Genomic DNA, 22,763 nt, shown 5'->3' with positions numbered 1-22,763 from the left:
AGATGCACGGCCCGAGTGGTGAGGCACGTGTAAAGTGCGCCCCACCGCTTCTCGTGTCTTCGCCCGATCGTGACTTGCATTGGGCCAAAATAGTCAACCGCCAAGGCTGTGAACGGCGGCTGATTATGGGCCAGTCTTTCAGGAGGTAAGTCACCCAGGGGAATTTTAGAAGGAGTTCCCCTGTAGGTTCTACACCATTGACACTTGTTGCATATATAGCGAAGGATGCTGCGTAGTCCAATTATGTGGTAGCGCTGTCGGAGCTCGTTCATCACGGTTTGGTGATTGCCGTGGTTAAATACTGCGTGCGTGTGATGCACTAACAGTCGGGTAAATTCTTCCTTCGCATGTAGGACAGGCAGATTATATTCTTCCTTAACTCTGCTATCGAGGTATAATATCCCGCTGCGGTCGAGTTTCACAGCAAGTTTGTGAAAGGGGGACCTCTTCGGAGGTCGTTGCCCAGCCTCTATCGTCTTTATATCGTCCGCGAACGAGATGTTCTGACTCCTCTTGATAAGCAGCAATTCTGCTAGTCTGATGTGATCAGGAGAGATTTCCGTATTTACTTTTCTCTTGAGCAATTTGGCTTTAAATGCCTCAGCCGAGAGCAAGACGGTGGCAGCAGCGCGTACCAGGCGCTTATACTTCGAAAACCTTTCAACTTTAGGCAAGTAATCGTTATTTACATGGTCTACACAGACGTGAACCTGCTTAATTATTCTCTCCTCCCCTGAAGGGGGTAAGGGAGCCGCGGTCCGCTTTTCGCACGGCCATGTCGCGGGGTCGTCTAAAATAAAGCTAGGTCCTGTAAACCATCTGTGTGTCGAACTAAAATTCACCGGAATGCCCTTGGTAGCGTCGTCCGCGACGTTGTCGGCGCTCGGCACCCATCGCCAGTCGGCCGGGGTCGTTGTACTTTCGATCTCGGCTAGCCGGTGCGCGACAAACGACTTGAAAGTACGCGGATCGGACCTAATCCAAGCTAATACCGTTTTTGAATCCGACCAGTAATATGACTTTGTAATTTTGTAGTCAGATTCCCGTTTTACTGACTCTGCTAAGCGGGAACCAAGAACCGCGGCTTGTAACTCTAATCGCGGTATCGAAATTGGTTTCAACGGCGCTACTTTCGCCTTTCCCGTAACTAATCTAGCCGTCTTTGTGTTATTATTCATGCTAACGAAATAAACTGCGGCCGAATAAACTTTTTCGCTAGCATCGCAAAATATGTGTAACTCCCCCTCGCCAGAGGGCGGGGCAGGTACGTATCTTTCTATTTCGAAAGTCCTCAGCAAGTTTAAATTATTAATAAACGACATCCACGTAATGTGGTGTTCCTTAGTTATAGGATCGTCCCAACCTACGCCACTACGCCATATTTCCTGAATGAGGCACTTACCTACCATAGTTACCGGCGAAACTAATCCTAACGGGTCGAAAACCGACATGACGGCGCTAGTGACTTGCCTCTTGGTGGGTAAAATTTCCCCTGAAATTACACTAGATGGCGTGTTTCTGAGGTTCACGTTAAATCCTAGAGTGTCGCGAGCGTGGTTCCAAATGAGACCTAAAGTCCTCTCTGTATCGCTTTTTCCTAAAGTCGTCGCGCCGCTAATTCGCTTATCTGAAACGTCTTTTATTACTTCGGGCACATTCGACGCCCAACCGCGTAACTCGAACGAAGCGCCTAAGTTAATCCTATACATGGCATTGACCGCTTGCCTGGCTTCGTCCGCGTCGTCGAATGAGTCTAAGTAATCGTCCATATAAAAGTTCCGTTCCGCAGCTTTAGCTACCTTCGGGTACTCTGAACTAAAGTTTTGTGCGTTTTTATTTTTAACATGAATGGCCACGCACGGCGATGAGGCCGCCCCAAAAATAAGCGAGGTCATACGGTATTCTCGCGGGGGGATGTTTCTATCGTCGCCTCGCCACAGAAAACGAAGGCTGTCGCGATCCGACTCAATCACTTTTATTTGTAAGAACATCTCTTTGATGTCCGCTACTACTGCTATTTTTCCTTCGCGGAACCTAACTAAAACGCCGAAAAGCGACTGCAATAAGTCGGGCCCGGTTAGTAGCGCATCATTCAAACATTTTCCCCCACATTTAGCCGCAGCGTCAAAAACCAGTCGCACCTTACCTTTTTGGGGATGAACCACTGAAAAATGAGGTAAGTACCAGGTGCGAGGTGATGTGGCTGGGGTGCTCACTAGTTCCGCGTAACCCGAACTTAGCAAGTTATTTACTTGTTTTGAATACTCTATTTTTAAGTTTAAGTTTTTATCTAATTTGTTCTCTAGATTGTACAGACGGCTTAGGGCTTGTTTCTTATTGTCCGGCATTACTTCATTGTCGGTTTTCCACAATAAGCCTGACTCATACCGATCGCAATCGTTCATTTTATTGCAAGTTCTATTTAAAACAGTTAACGCGCGCTCGTCCGGATCCGCTTTAGGTTTACGCGGCTCTATACCTAACGACTCTATGCTAAAATAATTCCTTATCAATTCTAACGCGGGATCCTCGGACTGCGACGTTCTTACGTGACTTATGAACTGAATATTATTTAAATTACGCGAGCTTGCGTCCTGCCCGTGCAGGACCCATCCTAATTTAGTTAACGACGCCACTGGCTGGCCCTTATTTCCGATACGTAATTGTCGAGACGTAATTAAGTGCCAGTTATCTTGGCCGATAAGTATCGTAGGTTTAGCCTGCTCGTAACACAGTTCGTCTTCTAATTCCGCTAGGTGGCTGCACTGTCTAACTAGGTCCTTGCTTACGGACTGCGGCGTAAGGTTCAAATTACTAATCGTGCTCGCGTTCATTTTTTCTAGATTTCGACTACACGCGCCGCGGATTGTTAGCGATATGTTGCACGATTCGGGGTCGTCAATTTGGTTACCGCCTACCCCTTCCAACTTAAGTAGCTGGCTGCGACCCCTGGGTGCTACACTGTCCGCTACCGTACGCTCAACTAGGGTCAATGTAGAGCCCTCGTCCAGCAAGGCGTATGTAGCGGTGGTGCCCACTGGGCCACTTATCTCAACCGGCACTACTTTGAGGTAGGTGTTTGACGCACGAACGTGATTTATTGAGCTAACATTGCCGCTTGCGGGCGGCGCTGCACTGCCGCTGCCGTGTAATAGCTTATTATGAGACGCTTCGCAACCGTTTATACCGCACGGAATATATTTACATCTGAAAGTTCGCCCGTGCGAGTTATTTAGACATCTAAAGCAAAGTTTACTATTTTTAGCTGCGTCCCATCTTTCCGATACGCTAAGTTTAATAAAATCTGCACAATTAATAGTCGTATGGGAGCCTGAACATACGGGACAATTATTTCTATTGGACGAGTTTGACGGCGCTTCCGTCGCGGAGCGTGGCGCCTCTGTCGCGGGGCGCGGCGTGCGATGCTTCGGCCTGAATGGTTCGGCCTTTTTAGCTGAGGGTTTGAACGCGGCTGCTACGGTATTACGCGGCTCGTACGTGACTTCGCAATCTGATCTATCACAGGAACTATCGCTATCATAACGCGTCGATCTACGAGTCCGTGTGCGAGTCGTGTTTACCGCGCGAGGTTTCATCTTGCCTCTCCTTTCCTCCCTAGCTGTTTCGTACGCGAACATCGCGCCGCACTGATCCGCCATAATATTTAAAAATCTAGCCATTAATTCGAGCTCCGGTGCTCCGGGTCGTTCAGATTTGAACTCGTACCACTTATATTTTAAAATAATATTTAACTTGTCGACTATTCGACCCACTAACTCGGGAGAATACAAATATTGTGGCTGGTTAAGTGACTTTATGGCCGCTACCGTGTTTGATATTTTACTCGCGAAACTACTAACATTGCGCCCGTCTTCCGTCATACGGGGTAAACGTTTTATGTTTTCGATTTCGGAGAGAATAAGTAGTTCTGGCCTGCCGTATCGCCGTTCTAGCGTATCTATTATTTCGTACGGGTCCGATACTGTGTATAGCAAAGCTCTAACTGTTTCGCGGGCCGCGCCTCTTAATGCTTTTCTTAACCTAGCTACATTTTGAATGTCCGAGAACATATCCGCGGTGTCATTAAAAACAGATTTAAACGCCATCCACTCCGTAATTGTTCCGTCGAAGTGGGGCAACTCATGAATGAATTTAGGCGTCGCTTCCGACCTACTCGAATTGACCGCTTGAACTATCGCGTTGGCTAGCAATGTCATGTCGCTAAGCGACGTGTTACCGGCGCGCGGTTCGATGTTTTCGGTCGGACGCGGGTCTCGTCCCGGGTTTTGAGCGCTTGTTGACGGCCTAACACATTGCTCCGAGATCCAGCCTTCAACTCGGGTTTTATTCGATCTGGGTGGCTGGTCCGCGTCGGTGGATTCTCCTAGCTCTATCCTAGCTATTTCCAGCCGACTCATGGCAGCTGCGGACGCCGCCCTAGCCCGTGCTAGTTCGGAGTTGTGATACTCTAATTCGGCCTGCAACGCGGATAATTTGCTGCTCGCTCTGTCCCCGGGGACGTTAACTATAGTGCCCGGCGCACTTCCTACATTTTCGACTACGTTGTCGATTTGTGCGGGTACTGAATTTAGTTTGGCCCTAGCGTCGGTACGCGTGCTGCTCTCCGTCGTGTCTTCAACGCCGGTGCTTCTGCTCCATGTGTTGGTCTCGTGGGACGTGGTCTGCCCTGACGATGGCGTCTCTTCCCGCGAGGGCGTGGACTTGCCCGAGCGCAACACACGCGCGTTCTCCATTGCGCACGAGGGGCCCTAACCTTAAAACTAACACTTTTCACTTTCACTTCACTTAATGTCTTTACCGCGACCTACCAAGCCTACTACTAACAGCCCGGTCAGCTTGCTACCGCGGTGACGCCGAACCGGGAATAGGAATGCAGGGAACAGGAAGGTAGGAACCTCCCGGTAGAGGGCGCGGGCGCTCACGGGTGCATCAGAGTGCGGGAGGAATGTCCGCACCCGTCGTTGCGTGCCAACTTGTGGCCCCAGAGCGTTACCGTACCGTGCCGGCGGGGTCTGACTGTTCACCTGGGTAGGTGTGTGGAGGCGTCAGGTCGTCCACAATGCTTCCGTGCGCTCTGCAGGGGCCGTTTAACACCGCTAGGTGGCCACGCACGATAATGAGGATTGCTTCCAAGTAATCGGTGGAGGTAAGCAAAGCCAACCACCAACACTCGCGCGTACTTGTTTCTTTCTTCTTTCTTCAGAAGGTAGACGCTGGCCTTGGCTGCAGGGGCTTCGTCTCTTCTCCTGTGTTTTCTCTCTTCAATCTTCTCTCTTCTCCGGGACTGGGCTGCCGTCTTCAGGGCGAGCTTCTCTCTTCTCCAGGGCTGGCTGCAATCTTCAGGGCGAGCTTCTTTCTTCACGAGCTGACGCAGTGATCCGGCTTCTGAAGGACCAGTTGTTGGCGACACGACAAACTCGGCGGGGCCGTGGTCGCCGGGTGGCAGAGCAGTGGACTGTATCTTGAAGGGTGAAGGATGCCGGATGGAAGATTCCTGGAGAAGGAGGTGCAGGAGACGAGAAGGAAACACAGGAGTGAACTTGGTACTGCTTGGAGCGGAGTGTGGTGGTGGAGCAGGGCTTACGCATGCATCTGCTTGGCTTGTCGGAAGTGAATGTGTATGCACCGAGAAAGTGCGTGTTTATATATGAAATTTGTACCGTTAGAGCCCGTGGGGTTCTATCGGTTGTTGTCGAACGAATGCAGTCCGTTTATTGAAATATAACATTTTACACATAATATGACATCAATGGGATTCTTATAAGCTAATACAATGGTAAACAAACATTCTTATAAGATAAATAAACAATAAAATGTGTAAAACAAAGCCATGTAAAAAAGAGACAACAATAGTTCGAGTGCAACTATGCAAGAAAGAGACAGCAATAACAATTGTGTGAAACACACTACATTCCCGTGCGAAAGGGACAGCAATATTATAAAAATGAGACACAAGATAAACATTTTCCAATAGGAATTACTAATATGAAATCTTAAATCTAAGTGTAAACAAAAGAGGGAATAAAACTAAGCTATTATTTACAGTACCTATAACAATCAAAATATAGTGTAATAAGGCATAGGAATAATATAATAATATGTAGCATTAACAAAGTAAAATGACATAGTATCTATAAATCTATTTTAGAAAATTCTGCTTTTCCAGCAAGACAGAGCGAGAGAAGCACAAAAATGTGAAAAGTAAGAACTAGACAGTGATTAATGATAGAGTTAAGTAGTTAGCGGACAATAAAACAGACATTCTTCCAATTTTATTATTGGATGTGGTTGATGATAATTAATAATCATAATATACTAAGCATAATAAGATTTTTTAGTTTCAATTCATATCGTGGATTTTTTCTTCGACTGTTTTGATTCGTCAGAAAATATAGCTTCTTAAAAAGTAGTTAGAAAGCAAAAGAGCGACATTTTTTGACACATAGAAACGAACGAAGTCTCCCGTAAGGTTCCAGTCATCAGCAAATTAATGACCTCAAAAGGTCAAAAACAACTTTTGCTTTAAAAACTTTCTGTTTAGCGAAAGTTGAGATAAATAGGCGCGTTGATAAAGCGCAGTTAATTTGCTGAGGGACGCTCAACTCAATCGGCGAACATTACCGGCCCATTTGGGGTGAACTCAGTTCAACATTGACGTTAAATAATGATTTCTATTTCCCTTTCAATGTAGATGTAAATATGTTAGGCCTTTAATTATTAGAACCAAGTTTAACCTTAAGAAAATGTTTTGACGTTGCCTAAATTAGGCCTGCAAGTAACAACATGCTGTCCTTTTCATTTTAAACCGACTTCCAAAAAACGAGGAGGTTATATTATTATGTTCGGCTGTGGATATATAATATTTTTTTATTATTTTTGTATGTTCAACGACCATGACGTGATTTGTAATTTCAAAAAATATATCTTTTACGTTTTACTAATAAAGCGGCGTTTAGCAATAGATAAATCGTCAAAAGCCGTACTATTTGTCAGATTAGCTCATCTTGAAAGATCCTTAAAAGTACCGTTTTGTTTTACCACATCTTAGCACGCTTATTTATAAACTGAAAATCTTCACACAAATTGAAATTCTCCCCAGCTATTTAATTAGCAATTTAAATATCTTAATAACAAAATAGCAATCTCTATCTTTAAATCTGTTTTCTTTAATTATGAGAAACTTCAGTATCAATAAACCAATTATGATGTAGCCATGTTGCTCGACGTAGACGTTGTAAAACCAACCCTATATTCGGTCTTTAGCAGCCAGTTTCGAATAACTTGCGAACAATTTCATTAGATCGCAAAACAAGTTGATGGAGAAAATGATCAGGCATTGTTTGTTACCGGCCAACGGGCAACACGGTCGAATCTCTACGACTCGGTCGAATCTCATTCGACTCTGGGCGTGATTTATCGCCGTGTTCGATCCCGCGACTACTGCCATTTGTATCAATGAAAGGACGGACAAAAAACATAATGGACCTTTCCAAGATGCTCGTTTAATTTGTTTAATGTTTGTATATGTGTTGTTTTGGCTGTGACTTGTGAACACGAGCATTATAACGTAACGTCACGTGAAGACTGTTTTATAAAATGACGAAAGCCTGGCCCGCTGGTTTTTACACTTTGAAAAACTAGCTTAAGGCGCTGTGGTTGTTGCAACTACGTAAAATGGGTTTTTTAAACACGTTTTTAGTAAAGGAAATGACATTATTTAAGTATAAAATAAGTACCGTTTTAAAATTGAGAAAATTTTCTATACGCAAAGATCCGCAGTTCACAATTTGGAAAATTCTGCTCGATAGAAAAAAATCTCAAAGATGACTGTTATAACGCTGTTTTTCATAATTAAATCATTTTATGGCTAAATTACACACTTTCTATAAAAAATATTTGTATATGTGTCGTAACCAAACGTAAACGATTTGATATATTTGATTTGTGTAATACTAAAAACAATAGGTTTTTACTCCTATTTTCTATTATCGAGGCACGCGGCGAGCGCGTAACAGCCACTGTACAAGGCGCGCTGATATGAATTTTATTTTAATGTCGTTAACGTCGATATTCGTACTGACAGACATCGACCTGCTTATTTTAGGGACTACTGGGCCTTAAGTTGCTCTTTGCCGAATTAACAATATTTCAGGTACTAGGTTCACATTATATTTCAGTGTTGTACAAAAACGTTTCACACGTATTTACTCTCGGGATTACGGTGCGGGACATTTTGACACATTAAGTAGCAATAACTCAGGGATCTGCAGTGTAAATAGCCGGCCACTTGGCACCGCCCATAAATAATATTTAAGAGCCATCGATAACATAACTCAAAAGCTGTAGAAACTTTCAGATATTTCAGTATCAGTGCCATTGGAAATTCGTCGACCAATATGGTATGTCTGGATTAACTCTAGTTAAGTCTGTTTACTGTTATAACGACTGCAACATTGGAGCTAAAGATTACGGAGGAAATAGCCTAAAGATAGGTAAAACTTAAAAGTGTAAAGTGTTTATTATATTATAGTATCACGAGTGACCTTTGATTTTTTGTATCAATTATTTTTATTACTCAGTATTGCAAACTTTGCTCCAAAGTCTAAAGTTTTGTCGTATGATTTACCTGGTTTTTAACTGCACGCCGTTCGGATTACATAGTAAGGGTTTCTTAAACTTCTTCGATCACTAATAAACTTATAAATATCATACAAAACACGTATCAAATTATCAATTTAATTATTTCATTAACTTTATAGATTTACATTTACCCAACAAATAGAAGAGTTTTCGTAAACATTCCGTATACAAGCTACAGGTTGTGAAGGACGTAGGTTTGTTACCGATGTTGCCCTTTGAACTCGAGATTCGTTAAGTACGGACCCCTTCTTCTCGAAGGAATTATTTAAGTAACCTTTTGAGACAGAATCTTAACATTTCTAGTGCCTCAAATCGACAACTTTTCTTGAAGCCTGTGTATGAAAATAAATACTGAGGTTTAAGACTTTTTTCTGCTGTGGCTTAAAGTTTTTTGTAAAATTAATATTATTTAAAATTATTACAGTAAAATAATTAAAATACGGATAGGATTTAGAAGTTTTAGGATCTATCCATACTTTCTTCTACTAATATAAATGCGAAAGTGTGCATAGATTATGTGTGTCTGTCTGTCTGTTACCTCTTTACATCCAAACCGGTGAACCGATTATGCTGAAATTTGGTATGGAGATACTAAATTGTGTCCCGGGAAAGGACATAGAATACTTTTGGTCCCGGAAAATGTACAGTTCCCGTGCGATGAACGAATATTGGCGCAACGGAGTTGCGGGCGTCATTTAGTTAGTGTATAATGTATATTAAGGAAGTGCTGATTGAATTAAGGATTTTTAAGTAATGCGTGAGATGACAGAAATTCACACGTCGCATATAATATTTTTTTTATCTTTTTTTTTTTTATGAGATAAGGGGGCAAACGAGCATACGGGTCACCTGATGGTAAGCAAATTCCGTCGCCCATGGACACTCGCAGCATCAGAAGAGCTACAGGTGCGTTGCCGGCCTTTTAAGAGGGAATAGGGTTTATAGGGGAGGGTAGGGATGGGAAGGGAATAGGGGAGGGTAGGGAAGGGAATAGGGTAGGGGATTGGGCCTCCGGTAAACTCACTCACTCGGCGAAACACAGCGCAAGCGCTCTTTCACACCGGTTTTCTGTGAGAACGTGGTATTTCTCCGGTCGAGCCGGCCCATTCGTGCCGAAGCATGGCTGTACCACGTAATTTTTTTTAATGAAATAAGGAGCAAACGAGCAAACGTGTCACCTGATGGAAAGCAACTTCCGTCGCCCATGGACACTCGCAGCATCAGAAGAGCTGCAGGTGCGTTGCCGGCCTTTTAAGAGGGAATAGAGTAATAGGGGAGGGTAGGGACGGGAAGGGAAGGAAATAAGGGAGGGTAGGGAAGGGAATAGGGTAGGGGATTGGGCCTCCGGTAAACTCACTCACTCGGCGAAACACAGCGCAAGCACTGTTTCACGCCGGTTTTCTGTGAGGACGTGGTATTTCTCCGGTCGAGCCGGCCCATTCGTGCAGAAGCATGGCTCTCCCACGTCAGAATACGTTATCGTAGTGTTATAATTATAGCTATGTTAACATCGGCTTTTTCGTGATTAACCCAAAAGTGGGTTTAAAGCGCAAAATTAATAAATTGAAACCTAAATCCCGTGCGTAGTTATCTCATAATGAGGTTCCCATTTAATTTGTCATTAAGAGTTTTCAAATTAACGCGATATTTAACTATTTTCTCTCAAATCGAGTGTATAATCAAATGACGAGCAGGGGCGAGAGAACGCAATTAGCAGACGGGACATGAAAGTTAATGAGGTTAATCCTGCGAATTGCTGAGGAAATTGTGCCCCAGTTTTTGCCGATTTGGATGATTTGGCACTGGGGCCACTGGGGCCACTGGGGCCACTGGGTCGGTGAGGTGGTAATGTGTTTATACCCTGAACATCACCTTAAGGACGCGATAATAAGGGTATAAGGAATTCCGGAGAAAATTTAGAGATGATTTTTTTTTACATAAAACCTACTTTTCAGCTACACTCTGTTTCAATTCATTTTGATGTAAACAAACTTTTAGAGTCGACCTAATTTGCGTGTGTTTTATATTTATATTACGGTACAATTTTTTTTTTACGGTACTATCAAGCAAATTTTTTGTGAGTAGCTTCATTTTGATAAGACGAACGACAATTTTATCTGCGAAAAATCTTGAAAGTAGTAGCTAACAGAGATAGAAAGGATATAATACTTTGATTTGATGGTCCTAAAATATGGATTGTTCTATTTGTAGGACAATGTTAGTCTAATTATAGTTGACTAACATTGTCCTACCTATCCTACCTATCAATGTACAAAAAATCGGGTGATTAGGGTTCCATTTTAGGGTTCCGTAGTCAACCAAGTTTCGTTGATTACAGAACCCTAAAACGAAACCCTAAGCTTTGTTCTTCGACCATTATTAGTTATAATTTATTGTCGATTATAATTGAGCTTAGTTAATTTTTTGGATAGTAATGAATTGAGTCCCTAGTCTTATATAGAGCATCAAGATGCGTGAGAAAATAAGATTGTAACTTTCTTAGTTATGGTTTAAGCCTTAAAAATATTTATACGTGGGAGAGCCATGCTTCGGCACGAATGGGCCGGCTCGACCGGAGAAATACCACGTTCTCGCAGAAAACCGGCGTGAAACTGCACTTGCGCTGTGTTTCGCCGAGTGAGTGAGTTTACCGGAGGCCCAATCCCCTACCCTATTCCCTTCCCTACCCTCCCCTATTCCCTTCCCTTCCCATCCCTACCCTCCCCTATTACCTTTTAAAAGGCAAGCAACGCACCTGCAGCTCTTCTGATACTGCGAGTGTCCATGGGCGACGGAAGTTGCTTTCCATCAGGTGACCCGTTTGCTCGTTTGCCTCCTTATTTCATAAAAAAATGATATTTTGTCTGGCTATTATAAATTATACAGTTACAGATGACATAAAACTGTTATAGATATGGCTGTGGATGTCTGGGCAAGCCCAGAACTCACTGGGCGGGTCACTGTATTACAAATAACCCAGGAAATCAAATTCCAGAAATCGATGGTATTTCCAAGATATTGATATTGGCAATCAGAAGGTCAGCAGCTGCTACGTTTTGTAATAATTTTTTGAAAACAAAATAAAAACTAACGGTTATGCTTAAAATCGTATAATATTATGTTATTTTGCACACAAATTTAATGCTCACTTATAATATTTTAGTCTAATGATGGAACCTTTGCGTGTAGTTTGTTAGTAGTTTCAGATCAACTTTTGCACTCGTCACCAACACATTTCATCAGTCGTTATTATAACATATTTTAGTTATATGCAAATGCCGCATTTCGACTTTAATGCTCCCATTCGTGCCGAAGCATGGGAGAGCCATGCTTCGGCACGAATGGGCGGCTCGACCGGAGAAATACCACGTTCTCACAGAAAACCGGCGTGAAACAGCGCTTGCGCTGTGTTTCGCCGAGTGAGTGAGTTTACCGGAGGCCCAATCCCCTATTCCCTACCCTACCCTATTCCCTTCCCTTCCCTTCCCATCCCTACCCTTCCCTATTCCCTCTTAAAAGCCGGCAACGCACATGCAGCTCTTCTGATGCTGCGAGTGTCCATGGGCGACGGAAGTTGCTTTCCATCAGGTGACCCGTTTGCTCGTTTGCCCCCTTATCTCATAAAAAAAAAAAAAAATTAATACTCACTTTTAATTAAATGAAGAGTAATTAGATCACTCCGTTATATATTTTTTCAATCTCTTCATGAAAAAGTTAGTTTATATCATAAAACTTTTTTTTTTAAATTAAATTAGAAGGCAAACGAGCAAACGGGTCACCTGATGGTAAGCAACTACCGTCGCCCATGGACACTCGCAACATCAGAAGAGCTGCAGGTGCGTTGCCGACCTTTAAACTTGATGACATATAACTCCTTTGAGCCAAAATTCTTATATTGCGCTGGAATCGTAAAATTTTTCGGGAAAAAAGTATCCTTTATCCTTTCACAGGACTCAATGTGTCTAAAAAACAAATATCAAAATCGGGTTCAGTCGCTTAAAAGCGTGAAGAGCTAACAGACAGACATAATATACAGTTTCGCATAGACCCACATTTCCTCTAGAATAGCCAGGACTATCACCAGAAACTGTATGAGTAGATAGAGATTACAATATTGTGCCAATGGACAAGTATTTCAGGTTGGTTGAGCACGCTATAGCGTATTCTCATAGACTTAAGGCGCTGTGGTTGTTGCAACTACGTAAAATGGGTTTTTTAAAACACGTTTTTAGTAAAGGAAATGTCATTATCTAAGTATAAAATAAGTACCGTTTTAAAATTGAGAAAATTTCCTATACACAAAGGTATATATCAGTACACAATTTGAAAAATTCTGCTCGATAGAAAAAAATCTCAAAGATGACTGTTATAACGCTGTTTTTCATAATCATTTCATCATAATCATTTTCATTATAATCATTTTTTAGAAAAAAACAAAAAATGTAGTATATGTATATGTGTCGTAACCTAACGTAAACGATTTGATATAAGTATTTGATTTGTGTAATACTAAAAACAAAAGGTTTTTACTTTTTACCCCTATTTTCTATTATCAAGGCACGCGGCGAGCGCGTAACAGCCACTGTACAAGGCGCGCTGATATGAATGTTACTTTAATGTCCTTAAGAGGATACAACAGGGGCTAGAGAAATGAAAAAAAAGTACGTGTAATATCTATAGCTGTCTCCCTTACCTCAAGCCTATATACCGCAGAACGCGATAGAGACAACTGCAGAAAATCCAGAAAATCAACGATTCGTTGTCCCCTGATTCCTTCTCCAAAACTTAACCGATTTAAGTACTTTTTTCATTAAAGATTAAAAAAAGGCTTGAGCTGTGTTCCTATGTTTTGCTTTTTTTGTATAATCTAGCCAAATCTGTTTTCTGGACGTTTGAAGACAGTGGAAAATCTGGCCATTTTTTTGGGTTTTTGAACGTTCATATCTTATTTAATAATTAAATTATGAAAAAAAAGAAAACATAGGGACATTGTATTAGTGACCGTAGATATTCAGGAAAAAAATTATAACTCTACTAGGAGGAAACAGGGGACAACGTTTGTATGGAAAAAAGGGCGGTGTGGAATCCTCTTAATGTCGATATTCGTACTGACAGACATCGACCTGCTTATTTTAGGGACTACTGGGCCTTAAGGTATTCCTTTTTTTGCAGCTAAAATAGTTGTGTTGTTTGCATTATTTCAAACTTTTATAGAGAGAACACGACTATTATTGCTACTTTTTTACTTATAAATTAAATTTATTTGACGCATAAATAAAATACTAGTTATATGACATAATTTTTAGATCTTTGTAGAGGGGGCGGTACTTATTACCTTTAAGTAAAAAAATATCTCTAATTTATTATTGTAGTCAAGTTATTAATTTATATTAATTGCTTTTATTTATATTATTGCCATGTAGCACCAACATAAACATGCATAAAGTTGGGCAAATGAAGGAAAATACACATAATTATTATTTTGTCCATAACAGAAACTGGTAAATCCATTGATGACGCATTGACTCGTCGTCTTGGGTAGCGTCCGCAAAAAATTATTATAATTTCCAGCTCAACAAGTCGACGTCAGCAATTTGATTTCAATGCACTTTGAAATTATGCACGTTAATGAAATGGATAAAAAATGTTAAGCTCATATCAGGACTCGTGACCTGAACGAAAATTCGTAAGACGGAGGGAGAGGAGACCGCTGGTGCGGCGTAGAAAAGGAAATAATAACCTCTTCTCTTTCTACCATGCTGCTGAAATGTATGCTTGGTCTCTTTTTACCGGCACTGTGGTCACTTCTTCCGGCACGGCTGGTGTGCAACTTGTGGTTTTTTCTTCTGTCGGTACTTGTGTGTCTGGTATTATCTATGTTTATATATAATTGAGGTTGACCTCTAAGATCCAGTGTAGCAGAGCTGACGGACTGGTGTTCTTGTCAGTAATTTGTTACCTAAAAATAGTGATTTAAGTTATGGTATATAGTTAAGTGAAAATGAAGTGTTTTATTGTTTTATTTGGTGTGACGTTATTGTGGAGAAGTGCAGGTTGGTTGTTTAAATAGGGAAACTTGTTTTTTGTTTGTAGTCCGGTAATTTTTGTTTGTATTATCAACTTTTTCGCTCTCTCTGCTTCTTAAGTACATGGTATAACTTAAGTGGTTTCGTACTGACTTAGAGTTATGTGTTGTAAGTTAAGTTTAATTATCCAAATAATGGCGTTGGAAAACATACTAGTATGGGCATAAAGTTAAAATAATATCACTTAATTGAGTAAAAGGTACTCTACAATGGAATGACGAAATCTGTACTTAAAAATAAAATCGGCCAAGTGCGAGTCGTACTCGCGCTTGAAGGGTTCCGTACCATTATACAGCAAAATTAGGCCAAAATTGTGTTTTTTGTATGGGAGCCCCCCTTATTTATTTAAATATTATTATTAAATATTAAAGAATACATATAACTAAGGACTTTGAGAAAAAATCAAGTACCTACCTATTGCCATTATTGATAAAGAGAAAAAAAGGGCAAAAAAATCACGTTTGTTGTATGGGAGCCCCCCAATATTAATATTATTTTGTTTTTAGTATAAGTTGTTATAGCGGCAACAGATATACACAATCTGTGCAAATTTCAGATGTTTAGCTATAGCGGTTCTTGAGTTACAGCCTGGAGACAGGCGGACAGACGGACAGACATCGAAGTCTCAGGAATAGGGTCCCGTTTTTACCCTTTGGGTACGGAACCCAAAAAAAACGCGTTCTATCAGACCTATTTCACGGGTTATCAACTTGTCAAATAGGTACCTTACTTTACGTAGAGAAAATTAGAAAGAAGTGCTCTAGGTACATAATTAGCAATATGTACCTATATTAGGTTCAAAATAGATGACCTTGTGAGTATGTAGTTTGTTTTACCACATGTTGTTCTTGTAAACCAAAACTGTAGGACACAAACAAAACTGTACACAGATTAGATTGAGTTTTATTTCTTCTAAAATTTATACTCTGTTCAGCTATATTTATAAAACGAACATTCCAACTTTAAATTCGTGCATAGCATTACACCTGTCAAACCTTTTTCAACGCCACCTAAATTATTTCCATGCCTGTCTCCGATTTTTGCACAAGGACATTAATCCTCCATATTTTTGTTAATCTTCGCATAACGAGTATAATAAATAATAACAGATATAAAATATCGTGGATTCTTGTTTATTTCGACACACGTTTGTTGAGGATAAAAAGTTAATTATATCTTGCAGAAACGGGTTTTACGTGTACGTTAAAACTAGTTGTAAGTAATGATCATCAAGTTGCTCAGCTAATTGTTTATGGCCAGACGGAAAATACTGATAGTGTACCATGAATCGGTACATGTTTCTGAATCTTTGGATAGAACTATCGAAAAAATTGATTTAGAGGCAGCTGACAGACCTACGTCATTTGGTCGGGTTATGTCAATTCAATTCTAGTCGACCAAATTACTAAGGTCCGCCATCTGTCTATGAATCAACTTCTCTGATAGTACCTAGTTCATATTCTGTATTAGTGATTCGGTAAAATATGGTGTTCTTTCTTAGTGTATCTTTCTTATTACTAACAGTGCATATTGTAGTCTAGCTTAATTTTTCTTTGCCAAAAAGGGATCTTGTTCCAAAAATGAAGGAATGTGCTTCAAAACTATACTTAATTTCGTCGTATTGGATTCAGTTGTTTTAGAACATATTTCTTACTATTAGATATAATATTAATATGTGCTAGGACCTAGGTCATACAATCATTAAGCCTCAAATCAAATTTTTTCCCAACAATGGGCCTAAGGTGCCTATCACCGGTTCGGGAACCATTTTAGCTTCAAAAAATTAGCATGTTCATTCGCGTAACTAACCTTCTGACTCTCCAGTTTCACAGCAATGTCAAACCCCGCTGGGGAGGACTAGCAACTGCATATCACTGTATCAGTGCCCCAGTCTAGTCGCCGTGTTCGAGCAGAACCCACTCCCGTACGAGCTGGTTGCCTTCCTCAGGCAGTCGCAGTGTGGGTTCGCTGGCAATGTGCCCAAGGTGTGCTGCGGACCCCTCCCCAACCAGCAGACTGCTACTACCACGGTAAATATTAGCCAATAGCCACTAGATACTGCCTGCAACTCCATGGTACCAAAATTCATTTATCACGCGGGAACCGTACTATCTTCTGGGTTACTCTGGTACTGGGACCCAAAGAATCTCTATACCATATTTCAGCAAAATCAGTACAGTCAGTCAGGGCATGAAGGTAACAGACACATAGACAGACAGACAGACACACTTTCGCATTTATAATGTTAGTAAGTAAGTATGGATAACATCCATCTATCATCTATTTCATCCTTCATCTAACAAGTAGTTATAGCTCCGTTCACCAATCTTGTCGTGTCTCTTTTATCGACAAAATATGTCTCGCTCTTATAACATCACAATTTGTAGAATGGGGAATTCCCTGCAGATGATTATAATTATTATGTATGAAGAAACGGGTCATAACAGATTTTAATATTTAAGTACTTAACAGTATTGTATGATGTATCGATGGTGTGTGTCTACGTTTGATATCTACAAACGCGTATTTAAAAAAATCTCTTAGGCTGGTATAAATAGTCAGTACTCAAGATGCATCTCGGGCTCAAGACACGGTTCAGGCTCTGTGATTGGTTGGCTGTCAAAATTTGGACCAATCACAGAGCTGAACTGCGTCTTGAGACCGGGTCGCTGCTTAAGTACCTGACTATTCATACCAGCCTTAGTTCTTATGTTTTTGTGAGCCTTTAGACTAATTCTGATTCGTCTAATGGAGTTATGAACTCTCTAGAGACTCTATTTTATCCGATAGCTACCTAGTCGAACGTAAACATGTAAATTGTTGTATGTTCTCATTTATCACCGTTACAACGGCCATCAGTACTGACCTCAGAGTTCAAAGTAATAGTTGATAATATACTAATTAAACACAACTTTTCATTGTTTACAAAATTCGCTTATGCAACAACTGGGAAAAATAGGAAAAAATGCGCCAATATTATTCAACAATCGTACAGTTCATAAGGCTGGAGTTTTTTTAGTAGAAACATAATCAATAGAGGTCATAACTAACATCTTTCAGTGCTACCTTCACAGTGAACAAGGAATACATACATACCCTAAAGTATATTCAGTTCGAGCTATGCGAATACGGGGTGTAACAAAATGTTGTTACACCCCGTATTCGCATAGCTCGACAAGATTGTCATTATATTTACTACATAACTATTAAAAACAAACATAATATCTACCTATTCTATAGAATATAACCTTCTGATTCTAGCAAAGGTCACAAGTGACCCCACGTCCGCAATTCAACGGTCAGGCAGACCCGGTATCCTCCGAAGACTCCGCGCCGTACCCCCGAAAACAGTGCGGTATCGACACCAATGGTGACAGGATCTACGGTGGAGTGGACACGGAGCTGGACGAGTTCCCGTGGATGGCTCTCCTGGGATACCAGCCTCGTAAGTTAACGCATGGATTATTTTTCTTGTAAACAATTAGGTGATAAGCCTATATTGTCCTAACCAAACTGGGAAGTAATATTTTTTCTTACGCGGGAGTTTAACCCTTATAGGATTTAGATGTTACCCTCTAATTCAAGAGCCACGCTTGAAATTACTACACCACGGAGACGTCACTGTTTATTAACCTAGATGTCTCTTTAATTTGATAAAACGCGAGTCTAGGAGAATGATCACTTTTTTGTGACCCAAACTAAAAGTTCCTTCAATTCACAGGTGACTCTAGCAAGCCGCTGACTTATCAATGCGGAGGGGTGCTGATCAACCGTCGCTACGTCATGTCGGCTGCTCACTGCGTCGTCGGCGAAATCGAAAATGTCGTTGGCAAACTGTAAGTTCTTATTATAATAATTAGTTATTGGCCACAATATTACCTACAGAGTCCGCAACTCAAAAAAACTAAAGTTCTTTGAAATTGCTCTGAAACTCTTTGCGGCGTTCCAGATACAACGTTGTCCTACTATTAAATGATATTATCTTTATGCTGGCAACTTACAATATAACTTGAAAATGGAAACACAAACATTTTTTACAATCTTTTGATATTATGACGACATGATAACAGGGTTCTCTCAGAACCCCAGTCATGGGTCCAGAAACTGGTTCATTGACAAGAGTTCCTCGACAGAGTTTACAAGAAAGGGTCGTTTTCAGGACAAGTGCGCGTCTCGGCGAGTACGATATCAAGAACAACCAGGACTGCCTGAACGGCGTGTGCGCGGAGCCGGTCCAGGAGATAGCGGTGATGTCGGCGCACCCACACCCCGGCTACTCCGACAAGAACACCAATAGGCGCGACGATATCTCCCTCATCAGGCTGGCGAGACGAGCCACACTTACTTGTAAGTGGACGGATTACGTGTTGTCATTGATTTTTTTATGAAATAAGGGAGCAAATAATCAAACGGGTCATCTGATGGAAAGCAACTTCTGTCGCCCATGGACACTCGCAACATCAGAAGAGCTGCAGGTGCGTTGCCGGACTTTTAAGAAAGAATAGGGGAGGGTAAGGAAGAGAATAGGGAAGGGTAGGTAAAGGAATAGGGTAGGGGATTGGGCCTCCGGTAAACTCACTCACTCGGCGAAACACAGCTCAAGCGCTGTTTCGCGCCGGTTATCTGTGAGCCCGTGGTATTTCTCCGGTGGAGCCGGCCAATTCGTGCCAAAGCATGGCTCTACCTCGTATACAAAAACCGGTGCAGGATATATTTTAGGAGTTGTTTGTTGTGTCACCACTTCTGTGGCTCACTTTCAGAATATTCCCATTTTACACTGGTTCTGCTATTCAGCACCGTGTGATATATTTTGGAGTTCAAAATCTGTACGTTCGAAATGTTGGGCTTTTGTTTACCGATCGTCTCATCCACGGCATCCACCTTTATCTTATGCTACATATCAAGAAGGAATACGGGAACAAGAAGAAGACGGAAGAAAGAAGTGGCGCCCATGTCTATTCAAAATAAACTTTATTCACTCATAAAGAAATACACGTTACATTGTGAGAGTCCCGTTTTCGAGAACCTCCAGAAGCATCGAAAGTACCAACAGACTATTTAGCCGTTCCTTTTACGTTACCATGTATCTATGAAATTTTTGGAACGAAGTTCCTTATCGCGCATTGCAAAAGGGGGCTAGAGGAAAAAATTAAGACCAAAAAGTTGTAACGACACTTTTTGCCACAGACATAGATCAAGATAGATACCGCATGTGTATGTACGTCGCGGGACAGTTGTTTTTGCTACAGTTGTCAGCCATGCGGTAGCGAGTGTTTCTTTTTCTGTCTCTCTCTCTTTTTTGTTTTTGTTTTTGTTGAGTGTATACAGGTTTTTTGTATATAAGAAAGAACTTCGTTCCATCCGGGTGTCCCTTGATACCTCTCAAGTTTTTTTTAAATTTATAATTTCAGACTACATCCAACCTATCTGCCTAGTGGACACCAGCTTGCGAATCGAGCCGGGTACCGACGTGTTCGTGGCCGGCTGGGGAAAAACCTTAAGCGGTAATATTGATCCCTTAAGTGGTTTCTCAGTAATTCCTACACGGTTTCTCCGGCTATTAATAATTTAGAGGAAAATATGAAATGGCGTGGGACTGGTTATTTTGGGGAGAATTTAAACAAATATCATTCCTTAAAATATTCTTGTTTTATAAGCTTTATTTCATTTCAATGAAACTTATACAATAATGTAAGTATCATTAGATTGAAATTGAATATTGTCTACATACAATATTATTATTATATAATCTACATGTCTGTCTAAGCATCAAAATATTTCTCATAAATTGTGATATTACTATATTCTATTCTCTAGATTCTATTTATTTTTATTCGTACTTTTGTTCATTAAGATTTAATTGCCAAATATACTTACTCTATAACGCGTATAATATAATTTGTTTCGATAACATACACAATAGACTAAGCAAAAAAATATTTTTTTGCTCAGTCTATTACTAGAAAAAGTAGAGTTTTTTTGTCCCGCTTAATGGTTTCATAAATATTAAGTAATTGCTGTTTATTTCGCTTTTAAAGCAGAGACAAATGCTACAAAATATGGAAAAAGAGTTTTTGTTTTTTAAATCTTACGGCGTATTCAAAGACGTGTGATAACTTTACTTTAATTAAATGGCGAGTTTGACAGAAAATGTATAATAGATCTAATGTCAAAATGTTCATTATAAAGACATACATAAATCATTATTAAAGTAATCATTAAATCTCTTAAACCTTGGTCCATACTTTCTTTTCATAGACCATAATATAGACAAAAAAATTTTTTAACTGTATACAAACTAAAGCGTTTTGTTTACAGGAAAGAGCAGCCAAGTGAAGCAGAAACTCAACCTGCCGGTGTTCAGCAAGCACGAGTGCGTGGCGAAATACCGCGACCTCGGCGCAGACATCACGGACAAGCAGCTCTGTGCCGGCGGTAACTTCGCCGAAGACGCCTGCCGAGGGGACTCCGGTGGACCCCTCATGAGGAGAACCCCGTCCGGACAATGGGAGGCCGTCGCCGTGGTCTCCTTCGGCTACGGCTGCGGACGCGACGGCTGGCCGGGCATCTACACCGCCGTCCAGGGCTACATAGACTGGATACAGAACACGCTGCGCTCCACTAACGTCTAAAAGTTGCCATAATCGACTCAATAATGAGTCTTTCAGATACTCGAGGTTTTCTCATTTTCGCATAGAAACCAACTAGAACAAATAAATGTGTTTTATAAAACATGGCTGTTTCATTAAAATTCTTAGTTGGAATCGAAATCAATAACAAAGTCGCGTCTAGATTGTCCTCTACAGTCACATACGTCACTTTACACTCTCTGTTTTACTTAAGCCTCTATTCCCACCGGCCCAACTTAGTATTCACACATTTCGGCAGCGTAGTCGTCATGATAGGGCCTCATAATCATCAAGGCTCCCCATCAACGAACAAAGATATTCAATTAGTCGTAACGCACATTTGCATAGGTGTCACTGGCAATCGAGTTAAGTGTCACGCTGACAATTCTATGCGCATAATTAAATCATTTACCCTTCCAAAGTTATGTGCGACTGTTGACCTGAAATTTTATAAGGCCTTTTCTAATTTGGCCCGGGTAATGGCGTTCTTGTGTTCGTTTGAAGTTTACGGTCGAATGCATACCAATATTGTTTATGTTGCTGATTCTAATGAAATAAAATCTCATAATTGAAGTGAAAAATTTTATTGTCTTCAGTTTTATTGTCTATGTTCTATTCAGGTTCGGCTCAGCAAAATAACGCTGTAGTCAGCGTTTTGCGATGGAGTATTAAATGAGGTCCGGCAAGAATTCATTTTACGATGTAAATAATAATTGCAAAAATAATTGCTTTTCCGGGAAAAAAACATTATGCACCAATAAAAAGTTATTCAATATACCAGGAAAACGCTACAAAAACAATCACGGTAAAGAGTGATAAAATATTTAACGTGCAAAAGTTAGGAGCGGCATTAAATCATAAACGCGCATACATTCGTTCATTTCGGGGAGATAACAAATACGAGGAGGGGAAACTCCAATCGGAATCTAAAAATTACGGCAGTTTAAAAGTAGGCACCATTTACATGAAACTACTATATCGGAAGTGATATAGTCGCTGTATGCGCCCCATTTGTCTGTGTACACGAGGATATTGGGTACAATCCCAATGTATTTTTCATCTGCTCCTGTTTTTATTCCATTTGCATTATCAATACCGATAATGAATTGAGGAAAACGCCATTTTACGATTGTTCTGACGAACACTTATTATTCGTCGTAAAATTCTTTCTGTATTTATTTCGCTTTCCTCATTTCAGTCGCAGGTTAATTTAGGAATTTGATACATCGTACTTTTACGTTTTAACGACTTCCTTCCTATGCTTTTACGTCCTGTGCTTTTACTTTACAGGATAAGCTATCGAGGCATTCGTAAAATTACCAACTGTTTCATAAGACAGATTACTCTATCGATCGTAATAATCTGCCTTCAATAAAAATACAGAATA

General features: G+C 40.8%; 1 protein-coding gene across 1 annotated transcript; it reads left to right on the top strand.

Annotated features, from left to right (window-relative positions):
* The first annotated feature begins 14,561 nt into the window (after positions 1-14,561).
* LOC121738561 (phenoloxidase-activating enzyme 1-like) lies at positions 14,562-21,478 on the top strand. Its single transcript, XM_042130714.1, has 7 exons — positions 14,562-14,714; positions 16,572-16,777; positions 18,009-18,192; positions 18,469-18,583; positions 18,907-19,094; positions 20,159-20,251; positions 21,066-21,478. Exons 1-7 carry the CDS (start codon positions 14,663-14,665, stop codon positions 21,377-21,379), a joined length of 1,152 nt encoding a protein of 383 aa, XP_041986648.1. The 5' UTR covers positions 14,562-14,662; the 3' UTR covers positions 21,380-21,478.
* Positions 21,479-22,763: the final 1,285 nt, after the last annotated feature.

Source organism: Aricia agestis, chromosome 2 (genome assembly GCF_905147365.1).
Source record: "Aricia agestis chromosome 2, ilAriAges1.1, whole genome shotgun sequence".
Taxonomy (NCBI): Eukaryota; Metazoa; Arthropoda; class Insecta; order Lepidoptera; family Lycaenidae; genus Aricia; species Aricia agestis.
Note: the sequence above shows the minus strand (reverse complement) of the source record. Positions and strands in the feature narration are given on the sequence as shown.